Raw genomic sequence first — 26,905 nt, forward strand, 5'->3', positions numbered from 1 at the left:
TGTGTGTGTGTGTGTGTGTGTGTGTGTGTGTGTGTGTGTGTGTGTGTGTTAGACAGTTTTGTGTAGCCCAGTCTGGCTTCAAACTTGCTATGTAGAGAAGGATGACTTGGAACTCTTCATCCTCCTGCCTCTGCTTCTCAGGTGCTAGGATTGCAGGCCTGTGCCATCGTACCTGGCTCAGGGAATGTTTTTGAAAGGAGTTTTCAGTCACTGACCCCAGAGGCTCCTACTCTACCTTAGTAAATGCCGGGGCTAGCACACATCTGTTCCCTCAGCACTCGCTAGTGTGTCACTGACTCCAGGCTTTGGCTTTACCCATTAGGGAGGGGCCTTGACTTTGTATCTAGAGAGTGAGGCCTGGGCAGAGCCCTTAAGGGGTGAACCCACAGTCAGACTTGAGCTGTGAGACTGAATCTTATCAGGCTGGCCTGCTGCCTGTCAGCAGAGCTCGCTGATTTATCCCAGGCTGTTTTTTTCTGGGGGGAGGGGGGGGGGACTGCTGAATTCCACCAAACAGCTTAAAAATCCATTCCCAATTCTTTTGTGCACACACAAGTCTGAGTCTTGGTTAACATCGTAGCAGTAGCTTGTTCTGTCAGAAAGGATGAAATTCACCTTTGCTAGCAAAGCTTAAAGAGTAATTGTCAGGCATGGTGTATACTGCGGAGGATACGAAATTAGTATATGACAGTCTCGCTATGGAAGAAAGGAAGATTAGACTAATGTGTAGGAAACAGGTCAGGACCCTGCTTGGCTCTTCCCTCTACCCCATTGAGAGAGTTCTGTGAGCACATTCTCACTCTTCTCTTAGCTTTTTGCATAGCCGTAAAAATCACTATTAGGGATGATGACATGCTCGTAACTTTCTGGCTGTTAAGAACACAGGTATCTGGGCATGGCGACACACATCTTTAATCCCAGCAAATGCAAGGTCGAGGCAAGTGGATTTCTGTGAGTTCAAGGCCAGCCTGGTGTACAGAGGTCCGGGATTATTGAGAGACCCTGTCTAGACCCCAACCCCTGCCTACAAAAACAATCCAAAAAACCCACTAAGTAAATCCATATAGCTTTGGAAAATAATTTTTATAACCACCTATTGATCTTTTGTCAAGGACTTAAAGGTAAAGGGCTCGCCCTGAAGGGTCTGCGTTTTCAGGATTTGAAGATTCTGCTTGCTGCCTTTTCTTGTTTCTCATCTGTCTTATGGAAGATTTTTCTTCTCTGGTCCCAGTTCCGGAATCAGGAGAACTCTGCACCAGTGGATGGGCAGTGCTAGAATCGGTCTGTTCTCCAGAGGGCTGTTCCTAGGTTCAAGAATGGGAGAAAAATTACTTTATTGTTTACTGTGCAGCTGGAAAGTAACTGAGAGTTTCAAAACTATCATTAAGTCTTTTCAAATCTCTGTAACCTAAGGGAGAGACTCGCCGAGGCCATGCTCTGGGTGGTGTTGGAGGGACTGTTCAGAGTGTCGGCGCTCCGGCCTCTGCTGAGTCCTGGCACCCACCCACACCGCCCTCCTCAGGTCCCCGAGAACAGCCAGTGTTGTGTCTTTGAGTGTGCTTTGGCTTCCCCAGCCTAGAGCAGCATCCATCCAGCATCTTGTTCTTCAAGGCTTAATTCACATGCTGCCCTTTGGCATTTCCTTGTGCTCCATGTAAATGTCTGTTCTCTTTTCTGTTGCATTATTCTTGTAAAGCTGATTAATGAGGATTGTGTCTAAAATCTTCTTTGTTGTGCTGTTCATAAAATGTTCCTAGATATACTTATTCCCCCCTGCCCCCAAATTTCATATTTCAATGTTCTGGATTTTTTTTTTTTTTTTCAGTTACCTCTGAATATTGCCTCTCTTCCCCTCTCCTTCATGGGCATTCTCTTGCTTTCCTGTTTCCATGCTTTTTTTTTTTTTGTTCCTAATTGAATAACACACACTTCGCTGGGTAATTTTCTCAGATACACTTTTTAGTTTATTAATCCTTTTTTACTTTGTCAAATCTCTGTGTAACCCTTCTATTGAAGTTTTAAAAATTCTATTTATTTATTTTATATGGGTAGGAAGTCTGCATGTAGAAGTCATAGGTCAGCTTGCAAGAGCTCTTGCCTTCTACCTCGTGGGTCATGGGGATGGAACTATGGTCATTAGGCTTGGTAACAAATACCACCGAGTCATCGCCTCAGCCCTGCATTTTAACATTTATAGATGATTTTTTCCAAATCTATCTTCTCATTCTTGATCTGCCCCCCCCCGCCCCCAAAAGACACGGAATGCTTTATGACTTTGCATGTCATACTTTCTCAGGGGCCATTCTGACCTCCGTATCATTCTAATTTGTCCTGCCGAAACAAGCATTGGCCACTAGCTGTCCTTTGATAACACTCTTTTCTCAGGGTGTATTCTTTTCTTCTGGGCTTTGATTCTTTGAAACCACCGCTTCTCTTTGTGTGTGTTCATGTGCAGGTGAGCAAATGTAAAAGGGAGTGCACGCACGCATGTGTGTGTGCGCATGGAGGCAGAGAACAACCCTGGGTAGCCTTGGTTGCTCACCATTGTACCCTCTTGTTTGAGATAAGCTCTCTTCTGCCTAGAACCCCCCAGGCTGACCGGCTGCATGAGCCCCAGGGACCCACTTGTTCCCAGATGCCCAGCCCTGGGATTTCAGGTGCCCCCCTCTCAGATCTGCTGGGTTTTACCTGGGTTCTGGGAGTGTACCCAGGCTTTCACCACTGGCTGCCCATCTCTTGTATTCCAGTCTGTCTTTCTCCCTCCTTCCCTCCTTCTCTTCTCCCTCCCTTCTCTCCTCCTTCCCCCCTCTCTGCTTTCCTCCCTTCCTTTCTTTCATATTCCTTTCTGTCTTCTTCCTATATAGGGTGTTAGCCCGTACCTCAGGCTAGCGTTCAACTCATAGTGGTCCTCCTGCCTCAGGCTCCTGAGTGCTGGAATTATAGGCATAAGTGGCCACACCTGGCTGAAACCTTTTACGTCTTCTCTGACCAATTTATTATCATAAGTTCTTTTTCCTTCCAGCTGGTATCATCCTATTATTTGTTGAATTTTTTAAGTCTTGTTGATGATGGATCACGTGTATTTTACTTGCAAACTCATCTTCAGTAGAGCATTATTTGTGGGACTCTTTACTGTGTGTATCACTATAATAAAATACCATGACCAAAAGCAACTTGGGGAGGGAAGAGTTCACTTCAGGTTTCAGTTCCACACCACAGTCCATCATAGAAGGAAGTTGGGGCAGGAATCTGGAGACAAGAATTGACGCAGAAGCTGTGGAGGAGTGCCACTTACTGGCTTGCTCCCGTGGCTTGCTCAGCCTGCTTGCTTGCTTTTCTTTTTCAGTTACTTCATTTCTTACTATTTCACAGTTGTAGCAAACAAATCAAGGTACACACAAGGTTTATTTCACATTAATATATTAACTGGATTTGTGTGTGTATGTGTCAAATAAATAGGGAATTCTCTTTAAATAACCATGTCCTCATTTTTTTGTGTCCAGACCAGGAATAAGAGCAAATCTTAGTGCATCCAGGGGCTGTGAAGCTTACAGAGGGGCAGGTGGCAGGTAACAGGTCACATGCTTGGAGGTCCTCATTCCCAGACCACAGGGCCTGATGGGGAGACATATATTCTCTATTGCCTCCTCTTGTAAAGGGGAGAGTAGAGAGGGGAAGTAATTTCCAGAAATGCTAGCAGAGGAGCAGAAGGGCTTCCTCTCTGCCACAGTGGTTTTGCCTCTGATGCTACCAAACACTGAGAATTCAGGGTAAAATTCCCAAAGCCTGGAGGTAACCGAGAGAGCAAGTGTGGTAGTGTGCTGAGGCTGGAGCATGGCCAAAGGGGATGAGCCCAAGAGATGGGGTACAAGGACTGAGGGGGCTGGACTGCAGGGAGGAGCTGCTACAGCGAGGACAGGGGTCATCCTGCACTGCTGAGAGTCCCAGACAAGGTGAAAGGGAAGCTTGGTAGAGCCGAGCAGCCTCTCACAGGTCAGGAAGAACTGGGCCCTCCCTCGCCTCCTGGAATCCCAGATGCCCCTCTGTGGGAGGCCCAGGAAGGGGTCATCAGGAAGAGTCAGGGAGGTGGACAGGGTCAGCTGGGTCTTCTTGTCTTCTGGGGGGCCAGGAGGGTGGTAGTGGTGGACGGTGTAGACAGTATGTGGGTTGCCCAGGTTGAAATGGGTGATGGCAGCAGTTTATGTAACCTTGGCCTCAGCTGCAGGAGAGGAGAGGCCACCAGGGCTGATGACTGAAGGCTTCGTGGGCCCAGGATAGTGTGCAGTGGGAGCTGTAAGTATCCCATGGTGTGTGTGGAGAACAGGGGTAGCCAGGAGGGCAGGGGTACATTCCATTGTTGTCTGGTGGGGGAAGGACATAGGCCCAGGTGGGCCTGTAAGGATACCTATAGGCTCCATTGAGGATAGCACCCGAGCATCTGTTGCCAAGCTCTGTGGCGCCCCCTGCTGTGAGCCTTCCCAGCCACCACCTGCTTCAGCCTTCACTGTTTCCGTAACACTGCTTGACCTCACAGTCTCTCATTAGAACAGCATCATGAAGGACTGTGTGGCACCCTTCCCCTTAGGCAGAAAGATGACCCAGTACTGAGTAGGGGAGATGGTGTTTTTCTTGGTCCCTTTGAGGGCCTCTTGCATGTACTCCATGTTGATGAATGTAAGTTTCACATGATCAGAGGAAATTAGGATGCTCTCAGTGTTTTTGATGGTCACTCCGCTGCAGTCTGTCCCACAGGGCTCCCCAAGACCCCCACCCACCCAGCCTGCTTTCTTAGGGTACCACCTGCCAGGGGTGGCAAGGCTCACAGTGAGTTGGGCACATCAGTCATCAATTAAGAAAATGCACTGCAGTCTTACCCACAGGCCAGTCTGGTGGCAACATTTTTTTAATTTGACTTCCAGAATGACTCTAGCTTATGTCAAGTTGACCTAAAACTAGCCAGCACAATTGACCCCTTATCACCCTGACACACAAAAACATCACTATTCAACTAGAACCTTTATTTCTCATTTGTCCCCCAAGATGACACGTTAGCATCACAATATAAAGCACTGTGCTTCTGGGCTAGATTTCTTTGGGATTTTGTATTTCTTTTGCAAGATGTCACAGTCTATTGCTAACCTGAGAACTCTCTGCCAATAATTCTCCAGAAGTCGGTTTTCTCCTTCCACCATGTAGGTCCTAGGGGTTAGCTCAGTTTGTCAGGCTGGGCAGCACTTTTATCCACCAAGCCATCTTGCCCTTCCAAGAACACTTTTTTTTTTTTTTTTTTCAGAGTCAAGGTCTCACTCTAGCCAGTCTCATGACCTTCCTGACAGTTGGGTTCAGGCAAACACCACCATGCTCAGCTATGGAATAATTTTTGTTAGTTTAGTTTCCTGTGTATGTATGTGTGTGTGTTTAGTTTTGTTTTGTTTTTGAGATAGAGTGTCTCTGTGTAGCCCTGGCTGTCATGGACTCGCGCTGGCCTCACAGAGATCTACCTGCATCTGCCTCCTGCATGCTGGGATTAAAGGCATGTGCCAGTACACTTGGCCCTGGAATAATTTTTTATTACATTTTTAGTTTGAAGATTTTCAGACAGTATATATTCAGGACAAGTCTCATGTTAGTTTGAGGGAAAGCTGTTAAAACATGTTTGATCACATTGTGAATCCTGAAGTTGTATTATTTACTGGGGGAAAAAAACAGCCTGTTTTTAGTTGTGGTGTTAACACTCACCTTTAATCCAAGAGCTTTCTGCTGAAATATTGTAAACAGGATTAAATAAAGTCAACCATAAGTCAAGAGGCTGAGCAAGTGACCAGTTGACAGGAAGTAAACAGAGGATTATTAAGAAAAAAACAGCGGAGAGGAAGATGCTGTCAAGAGGATGAGTGGAGAGCTGCACAGGAAGTAGAGGGGAGACAGTTTAAAGGAGGTCTTTAGACAGTGTGGGCAAAGGGAGCGTTGCTTCTTGGACGCCAGCTGAGGAGCAGGGTCAGCTGGGTGCTTTCTCTGCCCCTCTGAGCTAGCAGGCTTTCACCCCAGCCTCTGGCTCCCAAGTCTTTCTTGGTAAAATCGAAGGATTGAGACTTTGATAAAAAAACAGCAGAAGGCCTTGTGACCATGGATTTTTAGAGGAAAATTTCCCCCTCTCCATTCAGATCTTTTTCATTGCCACTTTGCACTATGAGCTTTTAAATTTCGTTTTCTGATCTGTATTTTCCCTTTGAGGGTCCCATCTCTTTTTCATATGTGTTTGTATTGTTTTGTTAGAAACAGGTTCTCACTATGTAGCCTTGCCTGTCCAGGAACTTGCTGTGTAGACCACACTGACCTTGAGCACAGAGCTTCACCTGCTGGTGCCTGCTGAGGTCTGGGATTGAAGGTTTGTCAACCTTCAATCAGTGGGTCCCATCTTTGTATACTGGGCCTCAGCTCCACCTCCCTGTTTCAGGTTACCCCAAATCATATAACTCACCCACTTTTCAGCGTAACTGGAAAGGTCTGGCCTCATTTCTGGTTTCTAGTTTCTCTCTAATTTTTGCTTCCTGGGGAGTCTTCCTTGCAAGCTCAGCTGTATAATTAAAACACTGTTGTTGTGTAGCCAGTATTTCATAGGAGAATTTTTGCCTACCTGTCCTTATTGTGACAAGAGGACACTTGCCTCCTCTCCCTACTCCCTGCTCATTTCCATAGCTGTAGCGTCCTGCACGGTGCCTGGCATCTGATTAATGTAAGGGGCATTTGGTCAGAGCTAAGTGATGTGGGAGGTGGCTGCTGAATAGTTCCACTAGAAATTTGTTCTCTCTGCGGGGAGAGCCAGAAATGGGCACTCCCTGTCATTCCTATCAAATAGCCAAGACAGCGGGGGTCCTGTACACTTTAGCACTGGTGAAGGCCGTCAGTTTTCCTGGTTTTCACTCTTACCCTTTATAACTTGAGTCCTTTCCTAAGGATGTGATGATGACATTGGCTTCAGCCAGCTGCTCCCAGGTTTTCCAGCCCCATAAATTGGCAAATTAAAACCACCCCTGAAGAACCGTTTCTTCCCAGTGTCTCTTTCTTTGCTGGCACTAAGAAAGTGCTGATGTTGATTAAACTGACCTTTACAGTGGCTCAGCTAAGAATAGCAACTACTATAACAACTGTTAAGGAGGACATGGTTAGTCCCACAGCCTATTGCTGCCACCAAAGAAACAAGATAATTTTTTACATCTGTGCAAAAGATGCCTGTTCAGCCTTTTGCCATTGGAAGAGTGTTCTCAGCAGTCCCATGCCGACCTTGATTGCTTCTTCTTTGTACCACTGTGTTTTGTTTGGTGCCTTCTGGAGCTGGTCAGAGTCTGTGTAGCCAGGACTGTGTGCGTGGCCCTGTAACAGACCTGCAGATCACCACTCTTTCTTAAGGTGAAGACCTCTGTGTAACAGCACTTCTCAAAAATGTGTATGGGGGCTGCTGGAGAGATGACTCAGAGGTTAAGAGCGCTGTCTGCTCTTCCAGAGGTCCTGAGTTCAATTCCAAGCAACCATGTGATGGCTCTCAACCATCTATAATGAAGTCTGATGTCCTCTGCTGGCATGCATTCAGGCAGCATGTATACATAATAAATAAATAATCTTTAAAAAATGTGTGTGTGTGTGTGTGTGTGTGTGTGTGTGTGCGCGTGTGCACGCGTGCAGTGCCTATTACGGCCAGAAGAAGGTTCTGGAATTACAGATAGTTGTGAGTCATGTATGGATGATAGGAATTGAACCTTTGTCCTCTAGAGGAACAGCCAGTGCTCTTAACCACAGAGCCATCTCTCTAGTCCCAAGAGCACTTAGTTTTTACGTTTCCTTTTTGATATGCTCTGTTTCTCTTACTTTTTCTTTTTCTTTTCTATGTGGAGTTTTGGATGCCTTTCCTAGACAAGGTGACTGCATTTTTTCTTTTTTTGTTCTTTCTTTCTTTCTCTTTTTTTTTTTTTTTTTTTTTTTGAGATTTTATTTTTATTTTATATGTATGGGTTTTGCCTGAGTGTATGTCTGTGCACCATGTGCCTGCAGTGCCTGAGGGGGTTGAGGGTAACTTCAAACATGTCAACCTGGTCTGTCTCCTTGTGTTGTCAGGCCCTGGCTCACCTAAGCTCCCTACTTCTCCAGCCATCTCATAGCCAAGGGAGTTTGCCTGTTTGTGCTGGAACCGTCTCCCCGTGCCTTTCCTGTAGTTACAGACTTTCTGATCATCCTCTTCATCCCAAGGGAAGCTTGTGTCCCTCCCAGAATCCTGACCAGGCCATCTTGATTTGGCCTTCCCTCCTGAAAGCTTCATCGCTTTGAAGGCTGTCAGTAGATGTTGCAGAGAGGAACGAAGGCCTTGCCCGCATCCCATCCCTCTCTGGGATGAACTTGTTCTGCTCTCTGCCGAGTCAGACTGTAGCTTTATGAGGTCAGAAGAGCGGAGTCTCAGGCATGTGGCTGCTCCTGCAGATGAGGCACACTGGTCCTGGCCACTGTCGTTTCCATGAAGTGAACCCTTAGTATTTTGTCAGCTAAGAATGGAAAAATAGCAGTAAGGCATCACTCACCCAGGGAGGCTGAACGCTTCAAAGCTCAGGGCCTGCATGCAGCCGGGCTTGCTGGATTTGCTTCCAAACTTTGTGGCTGTGGGCAAGAGGCATTGGCCCCTTTGGGGCTCAGTTCCCGTCACTGCTTACTTGTCGTTTCTTTGACATCTCAGTGAGGACAGTGTAGAAAGCACTTAGAACAGTGCTGGCACCAGTGCTTGCCCCAGCCCTTACACTCTCCCTCAGCTCGCCCTGCTTCCTTAGAGAGATCATGTGGCTGTCGACTCACAGTACCATGTGATGTCCTGCCCTCAGGAGAATCACAGTCCATTCTCCAGTTCACCATCTAGAAAAGGACATGAGAGGGAGATTTGCCATTCAGGCCTGGGCCTAGACAGCATGTGGGTTCCGTGCTTGAAGGGCCTGGGGGGAGGCTTGGAGAGGCACGGAGAGTGCTAGGAATTTCTCATCCAGACCTTTCCATTGCGTGCTCTCTACTTTCTCTTGTACGTGAAGTGCCAGGAGGCCACAGCAGGCTGCCCTGTTTTTGTTAATGCCGGGGAAGGACAAAGTGCTGCTTGGATGGTCTTCCATGCCTAGCAGTAGTCATGGCTCAGAGAAGAATGGTGACGGGAGCAGCCCACCAGTCAGCTTCCCAAGGCTGCACTCCTAACAAACCTCAAGCAGGAATGGGCTTTGAACCCAGATCCAACTCACTTTTAGCTACTCTTGGGCTCTGGGTGCTGAGCCACCGAGAGGTCTTGAACCACCCCCTCCATGGTGATCTGTGCCTGGGCTGCTGCCACGGAGCACCGAAGAGCACCAGGCAGCATTCCACACCCAGGCTGCTGGCCTGAGAGGAGTCATGGGCTTTACGAGCTTTTGCGTTGGCTCAAGGATGCTGTGTCGCAGTTGGGACGAGGCAGTGGGTTTGATGAAAACTGTAGACAGAGCCTGTACTAAGCGTGCACAAGATCTTCACTTTTATCCACCAAACCCAACCAAGCAATCAAAAAAGCCTTGAGATCAAAGATGTTACAGATCCTTTTTGCTAGCCAGGGCCATCAAATCACTTGACCAAAGTCTTGCTTGCTCCTCTGACGTGACAGAGCTGAGATGGAATCCGAGCCTGACAGGTCTCTTTCCTACCGCAGGTCTGGCTGAAGGGGTCTGCTTCTCTTCTAGGCGATTCTCCTTCAGTCTTCCCTGTTAACAGCCTCTGGCCCACCCCCTGGCTTCATTACTGCCTGCCCCCTTCCCTTTCCCATGCTGCAAAGTGGCCTGTGCAGACCGCAGGGAGTCTGCATTTGAGGGGAGCTGGGCAGTCCGGGTTAAAGTGGGTTGAGGAACTGGGTCAAGGGAGGCCGGGGCAGCTCTGCAGTGCAGGCAGGCAGCAAGGCAGAGTGGGGTCCTGTTTGTAACAGGCCTCTTGCCTCGGAGTGTGGGAGAGGCAAGAGCAAAGCCGTCACCGCTGGGTCACGAGGGTGTCACTTGCTTAAATTTCAAGTGTGTTCGTTGTGTGCCTCACGTAGGACCAGTTGGCTACCTATGGCTGCTCTGATGGATTTTCCCCAGGGCAGAGGGGTTACTGGATTCATTTGCTAGGATAGAGGAAACATGGCCTGTCGTAAAATGATGTGACTGCTTTGAACTTGCTTTTGTAAACTAGTGCCGAGACAGTGGCACTGCAGGGCTTGGTGAGCTTGGAGACTGAGATGTCCTTAGGAGAGGAGTGGTTTGCTCTGAAGCCAGTGTGGCTGGTTCTGGAGGATGCCTCAGCCCCAGCTCTGCTTTCTCCTCACACACAGTGTTTCTGAAGGGGCCTCCAGCTGGGCAGCTAGCTACCTGCTAGATGGCTTTCTTTGCTTTCAGTGGGCTCAGGAAAGCAAGAACCAAGAACCCTGCAGTATTATGAGGCTCTTATTCACCACCCTTGTCTGTGTTTCCTTCTGAAACTTGTTTATCTTGAGGCATAAGAGTCCTTTTCTAAAAATTAACTTTGTTATTATTGTGTATGTGAGTGTAGGTATGACATGGCACAGCACACATACATACAGATGTCAGAGGACAACTTTGGGGGGGCGTGCTCTCCTCCCATCATGGATTTGGGGGATCAAACTCAGGTTGTCGGATTTGTGTGACAAGCATTTTTAGGCATTGAGTTGCCTTGCTGGTCTGAATAGAAGACTTTGAAGGACTGCGAAAGCCTGAGGGTGTGTGGTAGAAACTGGCACTGGGGAGGGATTTGGTCTATGCTCTGCCCTTTCTTTGTCTTCTCTCTGTAGCTGCAGGTACCTCCTTAGCTGCCTGGCCTCTAGACACAGACACTCACCAGAGTGCTTCCTTGATGCCTGTGGCCAGTGTCGGAGCCGGCCATGTGGCTCAAGTTTCCCCTGGCAGCCATCTGCTGGGGTGTGCGCCGTGGGCAGGGGCAGGAGCTGCAAATGCAACCCTCCCGGTTGAGTTTCTTTGCCTGAGCAGGGCTTTCCTTCATAATGTTGAGCTTGTTAAAGATAGGAACAATGTCTACTTTATCTTTGTGTCCCATTTACCCAAGATGGTGCTTGGCACAGACTGATGTAGTAAATGAAACGTTGGGAGCCAGATACGGCAGGTGACATGTGTGAGTTTCATCATACATTTGAAGTTGCTCAAAATATTTGTTAGCTGAGGTTGGCTTAAGGTTAGCTAGTGTGTGATTCATAGTGTGTGTGTAGAAGCTAATGTGTCTATGCACAGGTGTGCATGTGAAGGCCAGAAGCCAACATTAAGTGTCTGTCTCGGTTTCCCTCCATTTGTTTTTCTGAGATGGCCTCTGGCTGAACCTGGAGATCACCAAATCAGCTAGGCTGGCTAACCCGAAAGCCCTAGCTCCTGTCAGGTCCGTGGTGTTTTGATACACCCCTCCCTCACAACGCGCTGTCACACCCAGCTTTGTTATGTGGGTTCTGGGGATTCTGACTTAGGTCCCAATGCTTATACAGCAGGCCCACTGCCAACTGAGCTATCTCCCGTCCCTGCCTCCTCTGAGATGTCCCCTTACCCTGTGTCCTAGCATGGCTTGAGCTCAAAGCAGTCCTCCTGCCTCAGCCTTCTGAGTTTTAGGCTTACATATGTAGCCACGGTGGTATTTCAGATCTTAAAGCATGAAATGTATTTAAAAAATGTTCACCCCCATCTTTACCCCCCAGTGCAATGACTAGAATCTGGCAAAGTGCTTCATTATTACTCAGTGAGCCCCTTATGAAGGTGCCCTGGCAAGGGACAGTATGAATCCTGCATCAGGTCAAGACTCTGAATAGATCGTAGGTAAAAGGGATCTAATCCGTTGAAATCGCACAAGACCATCTGAGTAGGCTTGCCACCCTTTTTCTAAAGGATGAAGACTCCGAGAAGGTTTTATGGGTTGTTTGTTTATCTGTTTATTTGGGGGAGGGGTTTGTTTGTTTGTTTGTTTGTGACAGGATCTTGTGTAGGCCAGGGTGATCTTAACTTCTGACCCTCCTGGCTCCACCCCGAGTGCCGGGATGACAGGTGCGCACCACCGTGTGTGGCTTCTGCAGTGATGAGACCGGACACATGGTTCCGTGCATTCTAGGCAAGCACTCTGCCCGCCGAGCTGCATTCCAGCCTGGGTTTTGCTTTCAGACCAGCTTTTGAATTTTACTGCAAACAGTCTGGGAGGGAGTTTGGAAGGGAGATTGCAGTGACTGACTAGATGGTAATTCCAGAGTCCTGTTTGCACCCAGTATTCTGGAAAATTTCACAGAAAAGTGATTTCATTTGCTGTTAGCCCCGGAACCATCACTTTCCTAACAACTGAGTTGAACCCTTCGTATGAAGGCCTTGTCCTAGAACATAGAGTACGGCACCCTTCCCCTGACTTGTCTGAGGGAAGCCTCGCTTTTTACCATGTGGCTGTGTGTGTTATGACCCTTCCCTCATAAAGAAGCCTTTGTTTCTCTCAATTCTGCCATGGTTGGGTGGTTCTTTTTTATCATGTTTCCTTAATAAATACTGGTGCTGGTTGGGAGACAGACAGACAGATGGCCAGCTGGAAGTGGGTCGGGGACAGACGGATGATGGCCAGGTGGAGGAAGCGGGTGAAAAGGACAGGTGGGTCCAGGCTGTGGTGTAATATGTTCCATTGCTCCTTGATTTTGTAGGATAAGGAAGCCTGTGTGGGCACCAACAATCAGAGCTACACCTGTGACACAGGACACTGCTGTGGACAGTCTCAGTGCTGCAACTACTACTATGAACTCTGGTGTAAGTCCTTGCCCAGGGGGTTCTTGGCGTCCCAGGGTCCCGGCTACTGCCTCTGCTCCTTGGGAAACCGCGGGCTGGCCAGCCTTTTCTGATTCTCTTGGGGACAGTGTTGGTGAGTAGAATCTGGTTCCTGGTTCCAGACGTGATTCCTTTCTAGAGGAGGAGGGCTTGGGCCCCCCCTGGGCACGGTGGGCTGAGGACTGGGGAATGCAGCCTGCGCCTCTCTGGGGGTCCTTAGGCAGGGCTTCTGCCTGACACACTTTGTACCTTGATCTTCTTAGAACTCAGACAGGACAGAGTGGGAGGATGGTGTCCTTAGGGCAGAGCAGTCCCAGGTGAACAGACAGAGTGGGAGGATGGTGTCCTTAGGGCAGAGCAGTCCCAGGTGAACGACGCTGCAGGAGCTCCCACAGCTGTTTCTCAGAAGAAGCAACGGGGCCGTTCCCCAGAGGATTCCGATCCCTTACCCATACCTCTGCATAAACTCAGATGTGGGACTGACCTGTCAGCCCATGCATGTCCTTCCCCTTTCCCTTTCTCTCTCTGCACCCAGTCCTCCCAGTCAGAGAACAGCTAGAGGAAACACAGATTAAAACCACAAGAAGTGTATTTTTCAGCACTGGGAGGCAGAGGTAGCTGAATTTTGAGCTCATGACCAGCCTGGCTACATCACAATTTACAGGCCAACTAAATGCAGAGAATGGGTCTTAAACAAACAAACAAAAACCAAAAGAAAAAAAAAAAAAAAAAACGTTGATCTGGAAAGGAAATTGGACTCCTGGCTGGGAAGTCTCTCTTTGTGTGAAATGCAGTAGCCTTTTAAAGCCAGCATAGGTGGGCCCTTCGAACAGGACCTCTTCCTCACCCTCACCCTTCCAGGACTGAGGCCACCGACCCACAGGCATTCATTGCAGGAAAGGACAGGGCTTTGAGATCCCCACCAGGCCTCCATGCTTACAAGCAATGGCGAAAGGATGGGGTGGGGTTGAGAAACTGTCTAAAGAACACCAAGTCCGAGCAGGTGGACTCACTGGGTTTAAATGCCTTAAAATGCAGATAACCACAGGCTTCAAATTCTGCCTCCCACCCCTTGTCAAAACAAAAGGCGAAGTCTTGGGCTGCCAAAAAAAACACAGAGCTCCAGCTTGTTTTTCTGGGGCCCAGCCCAGCCGGCATAACTTATGGAAAGAAATGGAATTGCTGATGGCCCCATCTGGGATTGACAGAGCCTCCTGGGCTGGGGGTGGTGGGGGAAGGAAGGAGACTCAGTAGCCACCAGAAGTGGGTTGCCAAAGTCAGGGCCAAGAGGTGGGCCAGTGGCAAGGACTAGGGAAGCAAATGGCAGGGAGATTGTCTGAGGAAAGGGGCTCTGCCTCTCTACCTTCCAGTCACAGTCAGCTAGAGAAGGGAGGAGGCTCAATAGAGCGCACACTCCTTTGTACACATCTCAAGGCTCTCCAAGTTCTGGAGGGAGGGGGACCACAGAGTGAGACATTTCGCAGGCTGTGCCCAGCGGTGGCTTCTTGGGCAGGAGATGCCCAGTGCATGTTTTTCTGTTCCTCAGAAAACCCCTTGCCTTTCGTATTTGGGGGCCTAGTCTTTGTAAGAAGTATGTAGGAGGAGGCTTGAGGGTTGGAATGACTATGAAGTTCTTAGCAAAACTACACTTGCTATTTTTTTTTTCTTTTGGTGTTTGTTTGTTTGTTTGTTTAAGACCCATTCTCTGCATTTAGTTGGCCTAGAAATTGTGATGTAGCCAGGCTGGTCATGAGCTCAAAATTCAGCTACCTCTGCCTCCCAGTGCTGAAGAAGACACTTTTTGTGGTTTTAATCTGTGTTTCCTCTAGCTGCCTTTCGGTGTCGCCAGGCATGCCAAAGTATGTCTTTGAGTCCGTTTCCTACCTCCTGCTCCCCTTTCTGTGGGAGAGGAAGAAACGAGCCAGGAATCATTGGCAGGGTCAGACCAGGTGCCTCTTCATTTCACAAGGATGGCCTGGAGGAAATGCCGTTCCCACCAGCCCTTCAACCTAAATTTACCTGTGTCCCAAGGACTGACGTATGCACCTTCTGCAGGCCCACAGGCACGCGCTGACCTTGAGTTCTGTCCAGCTGGTTTTCAGTGTGCTGTAATCTGAACCAGTCCTTGGGCTTTGCGAGGTGAGAGCTCACACTCCTGTTTTACCAGCGCAGCAGCTGAGACCCCAGAAACCTGCATTGGTGCTTGGATTAAGTCTCTGTCAGGCATTTAACAACCTGATTTCCAGGGGCCTGAGACCTCAGTCCCTTAGCAGAGGTTTGTTTAAACACAGATTGCCAGGCCCCGTCCCCTTCAGGTCTGAGTTAGACCTGAGAGTTTGCAGTTCTAGAAAGCTCTTAATTGATGCCATGGCCTCTTGTGTTCTAGAAATGGCATGAGGGGATAATTCTTTTTGTTTTTTGGGGGGAGGGGATGGGGTGAGCAGGGTTTCTCTGTGTACCTTGGCTATTCTGAACTAGCTTTGTAGAACAAGCTGGCCTCGAACTTGTAGAGATTTGCCTGTCTCTGCCTCCCCAAGTGATGGGATTGCAGGCGTGCGCCACCATGCCCTGAGTGAGAGTATAATTCTTGCACCGGGAGGTGATCAAGCAGAGAGGAGATGGCAATGTGAGCTGGCAGCACAGAAGTGTGAAGTCCATGAGCCACAGCTGCTGGGTCTTGTTCAGAAGGAATTTGCTTTGGCCAGACAAGATCTCGGCGCTGTGAAGGGAAAGGTGGCCTTTGAAGTGGGCATTAAGGGTAGATGGGATTTATACACAAACAGGAGACTGCTGTCAGCCAGGGCATCAAGAAATCTGTTGTTTGTGGCCAGAAGTGGTGGAACTGCCCTCACTTCCCGCTTCTGGGGCTCCAAGGGCTAGAAGGAAGAGGAGCACCCATCATTTGAGTCTCAAAGGGCTTCTGCACATGTTTAATTTCCCTGAAACAGATCGAGTGAAGAGACCCCAGAAATTCAGGTGTGCCCTCAAAGCTAAAAAGCCTGACGCCAGGGTTCCCAGTTCTTGTCTGAGGCTTGTTTCCATTCTATGGACACATTTTCCTGGGAGAAGCCAAAGTTGGATTTTCTGTCCCTGAGCTAATTCGGAGGACTTTTACTCAAGAATCAGGTTTCCCTGATGTGAGTTTCAGCTGAGAGAAAAGGCGGTGGGACTTCCCCAGATGACGTCAAAGAGACTATTAGCCAATCCACTTAATGCCAACCCTCTAATACCTACTCACGTTGTGTCTTTAATTACTATATGAGAAGCTGACTGTACTTTCAGGGCACCCTATGATGATGTTACGGCTTTTAGCTCTTGAGCACACAGACTGGCAGGGAGCCTCCTTCGAAGCCCTTGTTGAAGCACAGCTCGCTAATGGTCCAGGCCCCAGGATACTGGCAGGATGGTCAGAGCAGGGCAGCTCATATCAGCAGACACAGCACCTTGTTCACCGCAGGGGCTCAATAAATAGGAGTGGCCTGTTTTTTCCACAGAATTTTGCCAAGAACAGAACCTAGAGGCAGACTTTGGACTTGATCCTAACCCATGTTTTTTATGGAATAGTTTTAGAGGAGGCTTCAAAGAGGATTTCAAGAAGTCCATCCCATCTGTGCTCGTGCCCATAAGAGCAACAGCTGTACTAGTACGCCAGAGACTGCACAGTCCACAGGCATGGCTGGGAGGACGTCTGTTCTCCCCATTTTACACACAAGGGGAATAGGAACAAAATCTCCAAGGTCGTAGGTTATTGAAAACTGAGGTTTGAACCTGAGCAGCTGTGGTCACCCTACAGGACAGTTGCCTTATAGTTTGGATGACATCAAAAGCCTGTGGAAATCTTCATCTCCCAAATTCAGAGCTTTTGAGCAACACCAGGGCAGGAGCTCCTGATGAGAGCCGTCAGAGCCAAGGGAGCGACCCTGTCACGTGAGAGGAAGGGAGCTAGCTCACTATAGTATCTCTGGCTCCCTGGCACGGAATTTCCTGCCATCTGAGGAGTGGTGCTTTCCCAAGGCTGTCGTGACCTCTAGGGCCCATGACTCAGTTCCTACATGGGACTGTGATTGTTTTTAAAACCCTGTTTTCTGTTTAGCTTAGCATGACAAATGCTCCGCACTACAAGATCATAACTTGGGCAGGACTAAGAGTAGAGAATTGCCAAAAAATTTGAGGCTAGTCACAGTTATATAGCAACACCCTGTCTGAAAATAATAATAATAATAATAATAATAATAATAATAATAATAATAAAACCTACGTCTTTGTTTCTTAAATCTAGCTAAAATATTAAAATTTAGTCTAACCCAACTGGGACTAATCTAATATCCCATCCCTGTCTACAGTCAATTTACAGCCTTTACTAGCATGATTCCTGGGACAGCCCAGTGTGTATGGGCCACAACAGCCTGCCTTCCCACCATTTCTCTGTCCCTAGACCAACTCCCAGTGTGCTGTAAGATGCTGTGTTTTTCCTTGCTCTGATCTGCACACAGACTCTTCCTGTAGTCTTAGGTTAGAGACTAAGAGGTGGTTTACCCAGTTTGAGACAAACTGGCCACCACACAGCCTCTGCGTGGTGGAGTTAGTTTCCCTCCTCCTAATGTCAAGAGGGAGAATGCGGGCCAGGGCTGCCAGTGTGACTTGCTGGCCAGCCTGGTCCAGCATCACAAGGAAAAGGAATGAAAGAGAAGGGAAAGTCGGTGTATGCTTCACCAAAGGTCTGCGTTTCATTCACTGCTTTCCCTGCTAGCTTTCTGGTCTTCCTAGTTTTTTCATTTTGTGTTTTTTGAAAAAAGAAAGCGCTTCCAATGCTCCATCAGTTAAGTGGACCTCAGCCTTGTTCTAGATGAAGAATCCCTTTTAAGATTCCTCATGAAGTTAATGAGATGGCTCGGCTGTTAACTGCTGATCCCAGACTATCGTGGTGGGAGTAAAGAACCAGCTCCACTATGTTGTCCCCTGACCTTCATACATGTACAGTGTGTGAGCACAGCATAAACAAAAATGTAATACAATTTATTAGAAACAATTCTTGGTAAATACTTAAATCTCACATAGAAAACCCTGTAAGCACACTGTGGCAATCAGAGCAGGCTAGGTTTTGCTGTAGGAACAAACATGTCCAAGATTTTTTATTTTATTTATTTATTTATTTATTTATTTATTTATTTATTTATTTATTTATTTTGAGACAAGGTTTCTCTGTCCTAGAACCTGCTCTGTAGACCAGGCTGGCCTCCAACTCACAGAGATCTGCCTGCCTCTGCCTGTACAAGATTCTTTTTAAATGTATTTATTTTATGTATGAGTGTTCTGTGTTCATGCACACCAGAAGAGGGCACCAGATCTCACTATAGATGGTGGTGAGCCACATGTGGTTGCTGGGAATTGAACTCAGGACCTCTGGAAGAGTAGCCAGTGCTCTTAACCTCTGAGCCATCTCTCCAGCCCCTCATATCCAAGATTCTAGTGACCAAACCCAGCAATTTTTGTTTGTTTGCTTGTTTTCTCACTCTTACTGTGTGTCTGTCGAAGGTGGAGTAGGGGCTTTGATCCCACTTGAGCATGTCTCAGAGCCTGGAGCCTGGAGCCAGAGTCTCAAAGGCTGGAACGCCAGTGCCAAGCGATGGAAAGTTTTACACAAACACCCTCGTCTCTAAATGACATGCCGCTTGTAATTCCCGTCAGTAGATGGGATTTGTCTCATAACTTCCCCCAAGCACGCAGAGCAGGAAGGTTGGGCCTGCCTGTGCACCCAAAGGGAGAGAGTCAGGAAAAGCGGTGCAGGGGAGTTCTCTTGTTTGTTGAGACAGTGTTTCCCTACATAGCACAGGTTGGCCCTGAAACTGGGGCTCTTGCCTCCATCCTGCAGGCATGCCTCACTACACCTGGCCAGGTTTTCTTTCCTTCACCATTAAGCTTAATGCAAATGTTGTAAAAGCTGAAACTAATGCCTTGGATCATGTATAACACAGAAAATGTCGAGAACGAGGAAATACTGGGGAAGTGATTGAAGTAAAAATAACATTACATGCTAACGTTATTTTCTAGAGAGGGAATGGATGCACTTTTAATGCTGAGCTGTGAGGTGGGGTGGGAATTGGGGAGCAGAGAGCTTTGCAGTCGTGAGCTTAGTCAGCATCTTTGAGGTACCAGGTTCAATCCCCAGGGGGAAATGATGAGGTTGCTCAGCAGCTGAGAGCATTTGCTGCTCTTGCAGTGACTAGAGTTCAGGTCACAGCTGTAACTCCAGCTCCAGGCAACCCATTGTCCTCTTCTGGGTCAGTGAGGTGGCCTAGCAGGAAAAGGCACAGGCCTCCAAGGCTGACAGCCTAGATCTGACACCCCAAACTTGTTCTCTGACCCCCACGAGCCATGAACATGCCTGCGCGCGCACACACACACTACACCTCTGCCTATATGTCTATATCGGTATAATAATATAAAAACACAAATGCAATGTGGAGACAGTTCAGCCAACTTGTGCTACATGAGACCCTGTCTCAAAATAAAAACAGTGACAGTAAACCAGACAGTGAACAAAAATATCTCCTCCCGTTCCCATAACCGCTTGTCTTAAAATTATTTATCAGATGAATTTTTGAGGAAAAAAACAAAAACCCTCTTTTTACTATAGAGATGTATATGTACACCCTGGGAAAATTAGGGAAAAAACAAACAAATAACCCAGGCCCTGAAAACCAATGCATTTTACCAATAGTGGCTTTCAGATGCCCACCCCCACTAGCTCACTTTAAAAAAAATTTTTTTTTGGCCTATATTTTATTTATTCGTTTTCTAGATTTGTGGTGCTGGGATCTAGAAGCCACCTTGCCCACACTAAGCAGGCAAGCACTCTACTGCTAAACTATACCCCAGTCCCTACCTGGCTGACTTTAGGAAAGATTTGCTTTTGTTAGTTCTAATTATGTGTGGTTATGTGCACATGAGTGTGGGCCATGGGGTTGGAGCTGTGGAATCACATGCTATGTGGGTCCTGGGAACTGCGTGCTGAGTTTTGAGACAGGGTCTCAACAGGTGAGCCTGGCTGGTTGGAAACACCCCCCCCCACGGAGCCCAGACTAGTCTTCAGCTCCCAGTCTGCCTCTGGGTTTATCAGGGCTGGTGAGGTAGCACAGTAAAAGCACTCGCCGTGCAAGCCTGAAGACTTGCTCCATCCCTGGAACCCGCAGGGTGGAAGGGGATCCCTGACCTCTGACCTCTTGCCACAGATCTATGGCATGCACACCTCTGCATTTATACACACATTATACATACATATGGATATTTAAAATTTGTTTGAGAATTTATGAATGTATATAATGTGTTTTAATCAAATGCACCCTACACATTACTTTTTAAAAATAAATTTATCATTAAAAAAAAAAAAAAAGCCAGCTGAGAGATGATGGGACACACCTATAATCCCAGTGCTCAGGGGACAGAGGAACATAGATCTCTTGAGTTCAAGGCCAGCCTAGTCTACAGAGCAAGTTCTAAAATAGCCAGGGCTACATAGAGAAATCCTGTCTTGAAAAACCAAAAACTGAACAAAAGAAAAGAAAAAGCCAGTAAAAGTAAAACTAGTCACGGGTAACTTTTAAGTTGATTTTTTTCTAGTTTCATAATTTAAAAGAATAAAATAATTGAAAAAAGCTTAAATTTCTTGTAATGCCATCTCTTTTAGAAATGTCATCATTTGGGACTGGAGAGATGGCTCAGTGGTTAAGGGCGCTTGTTGCTCATGTGGAAAACACGGGCTCAGTTCCTTTCCCAACACCTATATGGATTTTCACGATCATCCCTCTGCAACCCTAGTTCCAGGAGAGCCTACATCCTCTGAACAGCAGGGCAGGCACAAGCATACACACACGTTTAAAGCCGTTACTCCTGTGTTTTTCCTTCAGGCTTTCTTCCATATGTATCTATACATGTTTAAGCAAAACTGGAACATTAACTTTTCAAGGTGTTTAAAAGCCTTCTCTGTCCACATTTCAGATTTGAGGTGTTCTGAGAGAGTGGGAAATGAGAGGGTGGGGGTTGAGGAAGAGGTGGAGGCTGCCAGCAGTCCTCTGCCTGCACAGCTGAAGGGGTGGGGAGCGGATTGTCCAGGCAGCGGAGATGGAATTGTACCGGATTATAGAGGGGCAGGAAGTCATTTACACTCTCTAGGGAAGAGCGGGGCCTGAGGCAATTAAAACTTTTCCATCTCTCTGTTTAATGATTGTCGTTCACAAAGGCGCAGTCGTAAGGAAAAGCCCTCATCTTGTCCCTGGGCGGGAGAATCAGAAGAAATCATTTTGTTCACGATCTCTCGTTGCTGCCTTCCACATGCAAACCACAGAGCCAGCCGGGGTGCTGCCGTGGTGGCCTCCTCACCTGGCCACTCCCTTCCTTTTCTCCCAAGCATCTTCCATTTTGCGTGTGTGGCTTGACATAGAGTGACAGGGTGAGGCCCGGCTGTCTGCTCCAGCCTCAGGGCACTGTGTAGACCTTGTCTAAGAGCCGCCGTCCACCTCACTGGTCCTCACTGGGTGTGTGCCTCTCTGTCTTGCCTCCCCAACCCCCAGGGTTCTGGCTGGTGTGGACCATCATCATCATCCTGAGCTGCTGCTGTGTCTGCCACCACCGCCGAGCCAAGCACCGCCTTCAGGCCCAGCAGCGGCAGCATGAAATCAACCTGATCGCTTACCGGGAAGCCCACAATTACTCAGCGCTGCCATTTTACTTCAGTATGTACATCACAGGTCACGCTCAGGCGCCTAGTCACACAAAGCCCAGACCCAAACGCTTCCCAGTGGCCAGGACCCCGGTGAGGGGTGCCCTGTCATAGCCCTACCTGGGTCTGTCACATAGAGGATCATACAAGTGTCTCAGGCTACAGTTGTGCTTCCCAAGCCTCAGGGTCATTCCCAAGCAGCCAGGTCTCTGCTCCTTTAACAGGCTCATATATATTCACACACATATATGCATGCATACACACATACATTAATTTAGAGTCTCGTGTAGTCCAGACTTACCTCAGATTCCCTATGGAGCCTGAGGATGGCCTTGAACTGGATTTTTTCAGGTACATAGTCACTGGAAGTGTGATGCTAGAGGCTTGGGGTGTAGCGCTTGCTGGATCTGGTGCTCAGCAACCTGAGTTCTGCCTGTTTGGGTTGTTGTTGTGCCTTGTAGGGTCTTCATGAAGGGGGCAGATAGAAGGGTGGTATTGGGACTGTCTGAGAGCCAAGGAACTTGGTGACTTACCTGTCCTCTCACGTGATCCAGGGAGGCCCAGCCAGGCTTCTTGTCTTAAGCCACCTGGCACATTATACAAATTATAGTGTCGCAAAAGTTTGGACTTCCATAGCTAGAAGGGTTAGTTGCTAGAAGGGTTAGTTGCTGAGTATGTTGCCTTATGTATATAGTAAGTGCTCAATAAGTGCTAGCAGCTTCAGGTTTTTTGTTTGTTTGTTTGTTTGGAGACAGGGTTTCTCTGCATAGCTTTGCCTGTCCTGGATGTAGACCAGGCTGGCTTTAAACTCACAGAGTTCTGCCTGCCTCTGCTTCCCAGAGTTCTGGGATTACAGGCATGTGCCACTGTGCCCAGTTAAGTTTTTTTGTTTTTTTCCTTTGAGATTTATTTATTTAATATTTATACAGCATTCTGCTTGTGCACCAGAAGACACCAGATCTCACTATAGATGGTTGGGAGCCACCATGTGGTTGCTGGGAATTGAACTCAGGACCTTTGGAAGGGCAGTCAGTGCTCTTAGCCTCTAAGCCATCTCTCCAGCCCTCTGTTGGGGTTTTAAATGAGATGACCTGCCTCAAGGCCTTGGTCACATTCAGAAGGGAGCCCACCTGGCATGTGTGTTTTTAAGGAGCCTTCATGTCACAGGTCCCTCACTCACCCTTGGCTGTGACCTACCGCTCCTGAGCTGGGTTTTGACTTTCCAGATCGTCTTGAGCCGCACTGTAGTGAAGGAGGCCACACCTTCACTACAGTGAAGATTTCAGACCTTCAGGGGAAAACCCTGGAACAGGAGACATCTGTGGAGCTAGGGAAAGGATGTAGAAGGCTTATGTTAGGGCCCTTGGCCGAGGCCTAACAACTGGTGGAGGATAGGGTCTGAGCGAAAACTGTGGGGCCAGCACCAGACAGATCCCAGTCACCTGTGTTCCGAGTCTCGAGCACCCTCTGCTGGCCTCTGTGGGCACTGCAGCTGAAGCACCCGCACCCCGAGATCCATTACAATTCCCAAAGCAGCACAATGACAAGTTACGAAGTAGCAACAAAAATGATGTCATGATTGGGGTCACCATAAAGTGAGGAACTGTATTAAAGGGTCGCAGCGGTGTTAGGGGGAGTTGAGAGCCGCTGCCCTAGGCCTCTCCTCCCCTTCCCACTGCTAAGAGCCACAGCCAGAGCCGAGGCTTGATGGCCCCAGGGTGGGAGGGGACAATGGCATGTGTAGGGGGAACTTCGCTAGGATGCTGGCCAGTGCAGTAATTTCCCCCCCCCCCCCCCGCCTCCCCGTTGTAGGGTTTCTGCCAAACTATTTACTACCTCCTTATGAGGAAGTGGTGAACCGACCTCCAACTCCTCCCCCACCGTACAGTGCCTTCCAGCTACAACAGCAGCAGCTGCTGCCTCCTCAGGGCAGCCCGGCAGGCGGCAGCCCCCCAGGCGCCGACCCGCCCCCGGGCTCCCAGGGAGCACAGAGCAGTCCTTTGTCTGCACCGAGCAGAAGCAGCACGAGACCCCCGAGTGTCGCTGACCCTCAGTCCCCCGAAGTGCCCGCCGCCGGCCCGGCGGCCACCAAAGCCCCAGGAATGGAGTCCGGCGACTCCGTGGCCGGCCTCGGGGAGCTGGCCCCGGGGCCCTTCCTGGACAGGGATTCGGAGTGTAAGGAGGAGCTTCTGAGAGATTCAAGTTCTGAGCACGGTAGTGTGCCCCCCGACAGCAAAGACAAGACCCCCGGCCGGCACCGCCGATTCACAGGTGACTCGGGCATCGAGGTGTGCGTGTGCAGCCAGGGCCACCACGATGATGACCTCAAAGAGTTCAGTACGCTCATCGATGATGCCCTGGACGGGCCCCTGGACTTCTGTGACAGCTGTCACGTGCGGCCTCCCGCTGACGAAGAGGAAGGGCTCTGCTTGTCCTCTGAGGACCCGGCCCGAGAGCCTGGGCACCCCCACCGGTCGCCCGCGTGCCTGCTGCTGAACACCATCAATGAACAGGACTCTCCGAACTCGAAGCGCAGTGGCTCCGCCAGCTAGAACAGGCCCTGCCTGCACCGGAGAGCGACAGAAACCAGGGTAGGGGACACCCACAAAGAAGCATTAAGTGACTTTCAGAAGTGGTACAGCCACTCTGGCCTTTTATTTTATTTTTTCCTTCTGTCCCACTTTCCCACATCTCCAGGTACAAATTTGGGATGTGGATGGCTCCTTTTCCCCCCACAAAAGCACAGTGTTGTAGGAAACTGAGAAGCTGATTCTGTGACTCATTCCGCACCCCTCTTTTCAGACTTGTAGCTCACCTACCTGCTTGGCTAAGAAACGTGTGTTTGGAAAGCCCTCAGTGACTGGGGTTGGCATTGTGCTGTAAGCTGGGTCTCAGGACGGAGTGGATTTGTAAGAAAACCGTGTCTCAGTCTGGGAGAGACAGTTTATCTTGGCCCCGAGTAAAAAAGGAAACCCTCGGGGGCCCGGGTTGTCACCCATGGCTGTCACCTATGCAGAGCTGGCATTGGTCTAATCCTGTGGGAGTGTGAGAGCCATTGGACAGGCTGGTGACGATCTTGTTGCTCTGACAAGCCCCAGGTGGAAAGTACACATCTGTGCATTGTAGAGGGGTCCCTTCCCAGCAGGCCTTGGCCTCAGTCTGGTAGTTCAGGTGCAGAAGGTTATACTGTGTTCTTTAAAAACAAATAACAAAGGCTAGCTGGAAACCAGACCGCATCGGTAGGCCAGCAAGAATTCTCCTCTAGACAAGGGAATCTTGTAGCTCTCCCCTAGGCTGAGTTTCCAAGAGTCTGGCTACTGTGGGCAAGGTGGAGAGTGTGTGAGCACGCCTGGTAGTGGTAGCCCTGGGCCTTCTGGGAATGGAGGCTTAAGTCCGATGGCTGGTGAGATACAGCCTCTGCCACCTCTGCCCTTTGTCTATGCCCACGGGTGATTGGTGGTCCTTGCCCATCCTGAGCAGTCTGCAGTCTCTGTCTCCTCGTCCTCTGTAAGCAGATGGGCTGAGGGAGTTGTGTGTCCTGGGCAAGGCAGCCTAGTAGCCTGGTTCTCAGTATTTTCTCTTGAGTTTGACTAAGCCTGTTGTTTGTGTATTTGTTTGTTTTAAACTGACCACTTAGAAGGAACACTTTATCTGTGGTTCTTGTGGCTGCCCCCTCCCCCTAGCCTGTTGGAGAGGCCTAACTCACTTTCCTGTACAGCCTGTGTAAAGAGTCCCTTGGGCAGGAGGTGACAGCCATCTCCAACAGGACGTCAGGGCCTGGTCACTATTGTCTGGCTCCCGAGACCCCATTGAGCTTTGATAGGAAGAAGGAGCGTAGAAGCAGCTGAGACAAACATTCCCCACCCAGCCCTGTCCTGCAAAGAGTACGGTTCCTTCCCTGCTCTTGAATGATGATCCATAGACTCGGCACCATCATTATGGTGAGAAAGGACAGAAGGAAGGAGAAAGTCCATATAAACACACATCCAAGGCTGGAAGGTGAATGCACGTCTGCATTCGGATGCCGCAAACCAAAATCCTCGTTGAACAAAAGTGAAGTCTACACAGTGATGTTGGATGACGTGGTGTGTGTGTGTCCGTGTGTGTATGTGTGTGTGTCCGTGTGTGTCTGTCTGTCCCCCAGCCCTGTGTTCCTGTGAAGATACTTTGAATGGTCATTCTGCTCACATTAACCACGGAGCACATATGGCCCTCTCAAGGTAATTTATTTTACGCATTTACTGTTTACTGAACAATTGTCTGACTGTACTTGGGTGTCTTCAGCAGCCTTGTTGCCGGCAGCGCCTGTGTTTGCCAGCGACGCTGCCCGCCAGGGAGAGGCTTCTTACTCAGCTCACCACTGCGATTTGCACATTGCTCCACGGACACTCAGAGGCCTGCATTCTGTTCCCTGTACATGGAAACGTTCTGAACCAGTCTCCCTCTCTCTGCTGCTCTCAGACAGAAGCTTGACTGAGTCTTGAGTGACAAGCGTGGACTAGCTGTGGCCCAGACATCTGCCTGCCCAGGATCACCAGGAGTCTGGCAGACACCTTGGTGCGCCACAAGCGCGCCCCTCCTCTGCCAGGGTCCGGAGGGCTGGTGTGTGGCCAGAGGGGCCCGAGCTGCAGCCCCCACACGCCTTTCCAGCTGCCTTCTCATTAAAGTCCTACTCAGCTCACTCAAGTGTCTCAGAGGAGAGTAGTTCTCCTCTAACAAGCCCCTCCTTAGCTAAGCAGTGGCGATGAGGCGGGGCTCTGGCCCTTGGCAGGGGAGCTGGCCCGAGAGCACCCACCGAGATGACGGTGCCGCCGTAGCCCGGCCCCTGCTGCTTCAGGCCACCCTGAGAGAGCCCTGGAGACAGTGAGCTGGGGTCAGGGACACTTGGCTGAGTCGGGTTTCCAGGTGAACAGGAGGAGGTGGGTAGGCAGAGGTCTCGGTGCTACGGTCAGATTCGCAGCCGCTAACACATTCCTGTGTGAGGCACATCCCGGTCTGTCAGTTATTGTGAATATGTGTATTTTAAGCAATAAGATTCAGCTGCCCAGACTCCCCTGGGCGGGTCTGGGTGTGTTCTGAAGACAGAGTGGCTCTAACCACTGTGAGAAAACCCTAATAAAATCAGTCCTAAACATCCTACTGCAGTTTTCCTTGCCACACTTTGTCCCTTTTACTTCTGCCTCAGACTTCCATCGCAGACCTCCATACCAAGACCAAATGGTGTGACAGAGCAGTCAAGGACAGGGTCCTGGGCTGGCAGAAGGAATTGCCTTCAAATGCCTTTTCTATTATCAGATACTTTGTGGCATTTCTTAAATATGTTTAAAAAAAAAAAAAAGGACCCCAAAAA

General features: G+C 49.0%; 1 protein-coding gene across 3 annotated transcripts in view; it reads left to right on the forward strand.

Moving 5' to 3' along the window:
• Positions 1–26,694, forward strand: part of Wbp1l (WW domain binding protein 1 like) — a 62,622-nt gene extending 35,928 nt beyond the window's left edge. For 2 of the 3 annotated variants that reach the window (XM_055630106.1, XM_055630107.1), the window contains exons 2-4: positions 12,716–12,818; positions 21,407–21,568; positions 23,368–26,694. In XM_055630106.1, the coding sequence (XP_055486081.1) occupies positions 12,716–12,818; positions 21,407–21,568; positions 23,368–24,107 (1,005 nt within the window). In that variant the 3' untranslated portion in view covers positions 24,108–26,694. Of the gene's footprint in view, positions 1–12,715; positions 12,931–21,406; positions 21,569–23,367 lie in introns of those variants that run through there. The other variant, XM_055630110.1, reaches the window with a different exon arrangement.
• The last annotated feature ends 211 nt before the right edge of the window (positions 26,695–26,905 follow it).

This window comes from Psammomys obesus, unplaced genomic scaffold, assembly GCF_907164565.1.
Source record: "Psammomys obesus unplaced genomic scaffold, mPsaObe1.curated_primary_1811, whole genome shotgun sequence".
Taxonomy (NCBI): domain Eukaryota; kingdom Metazoa; phylum Chordata; class Mammalia; order Rodentia; family Muridae; genus Psammomys; species Psammomys obesus.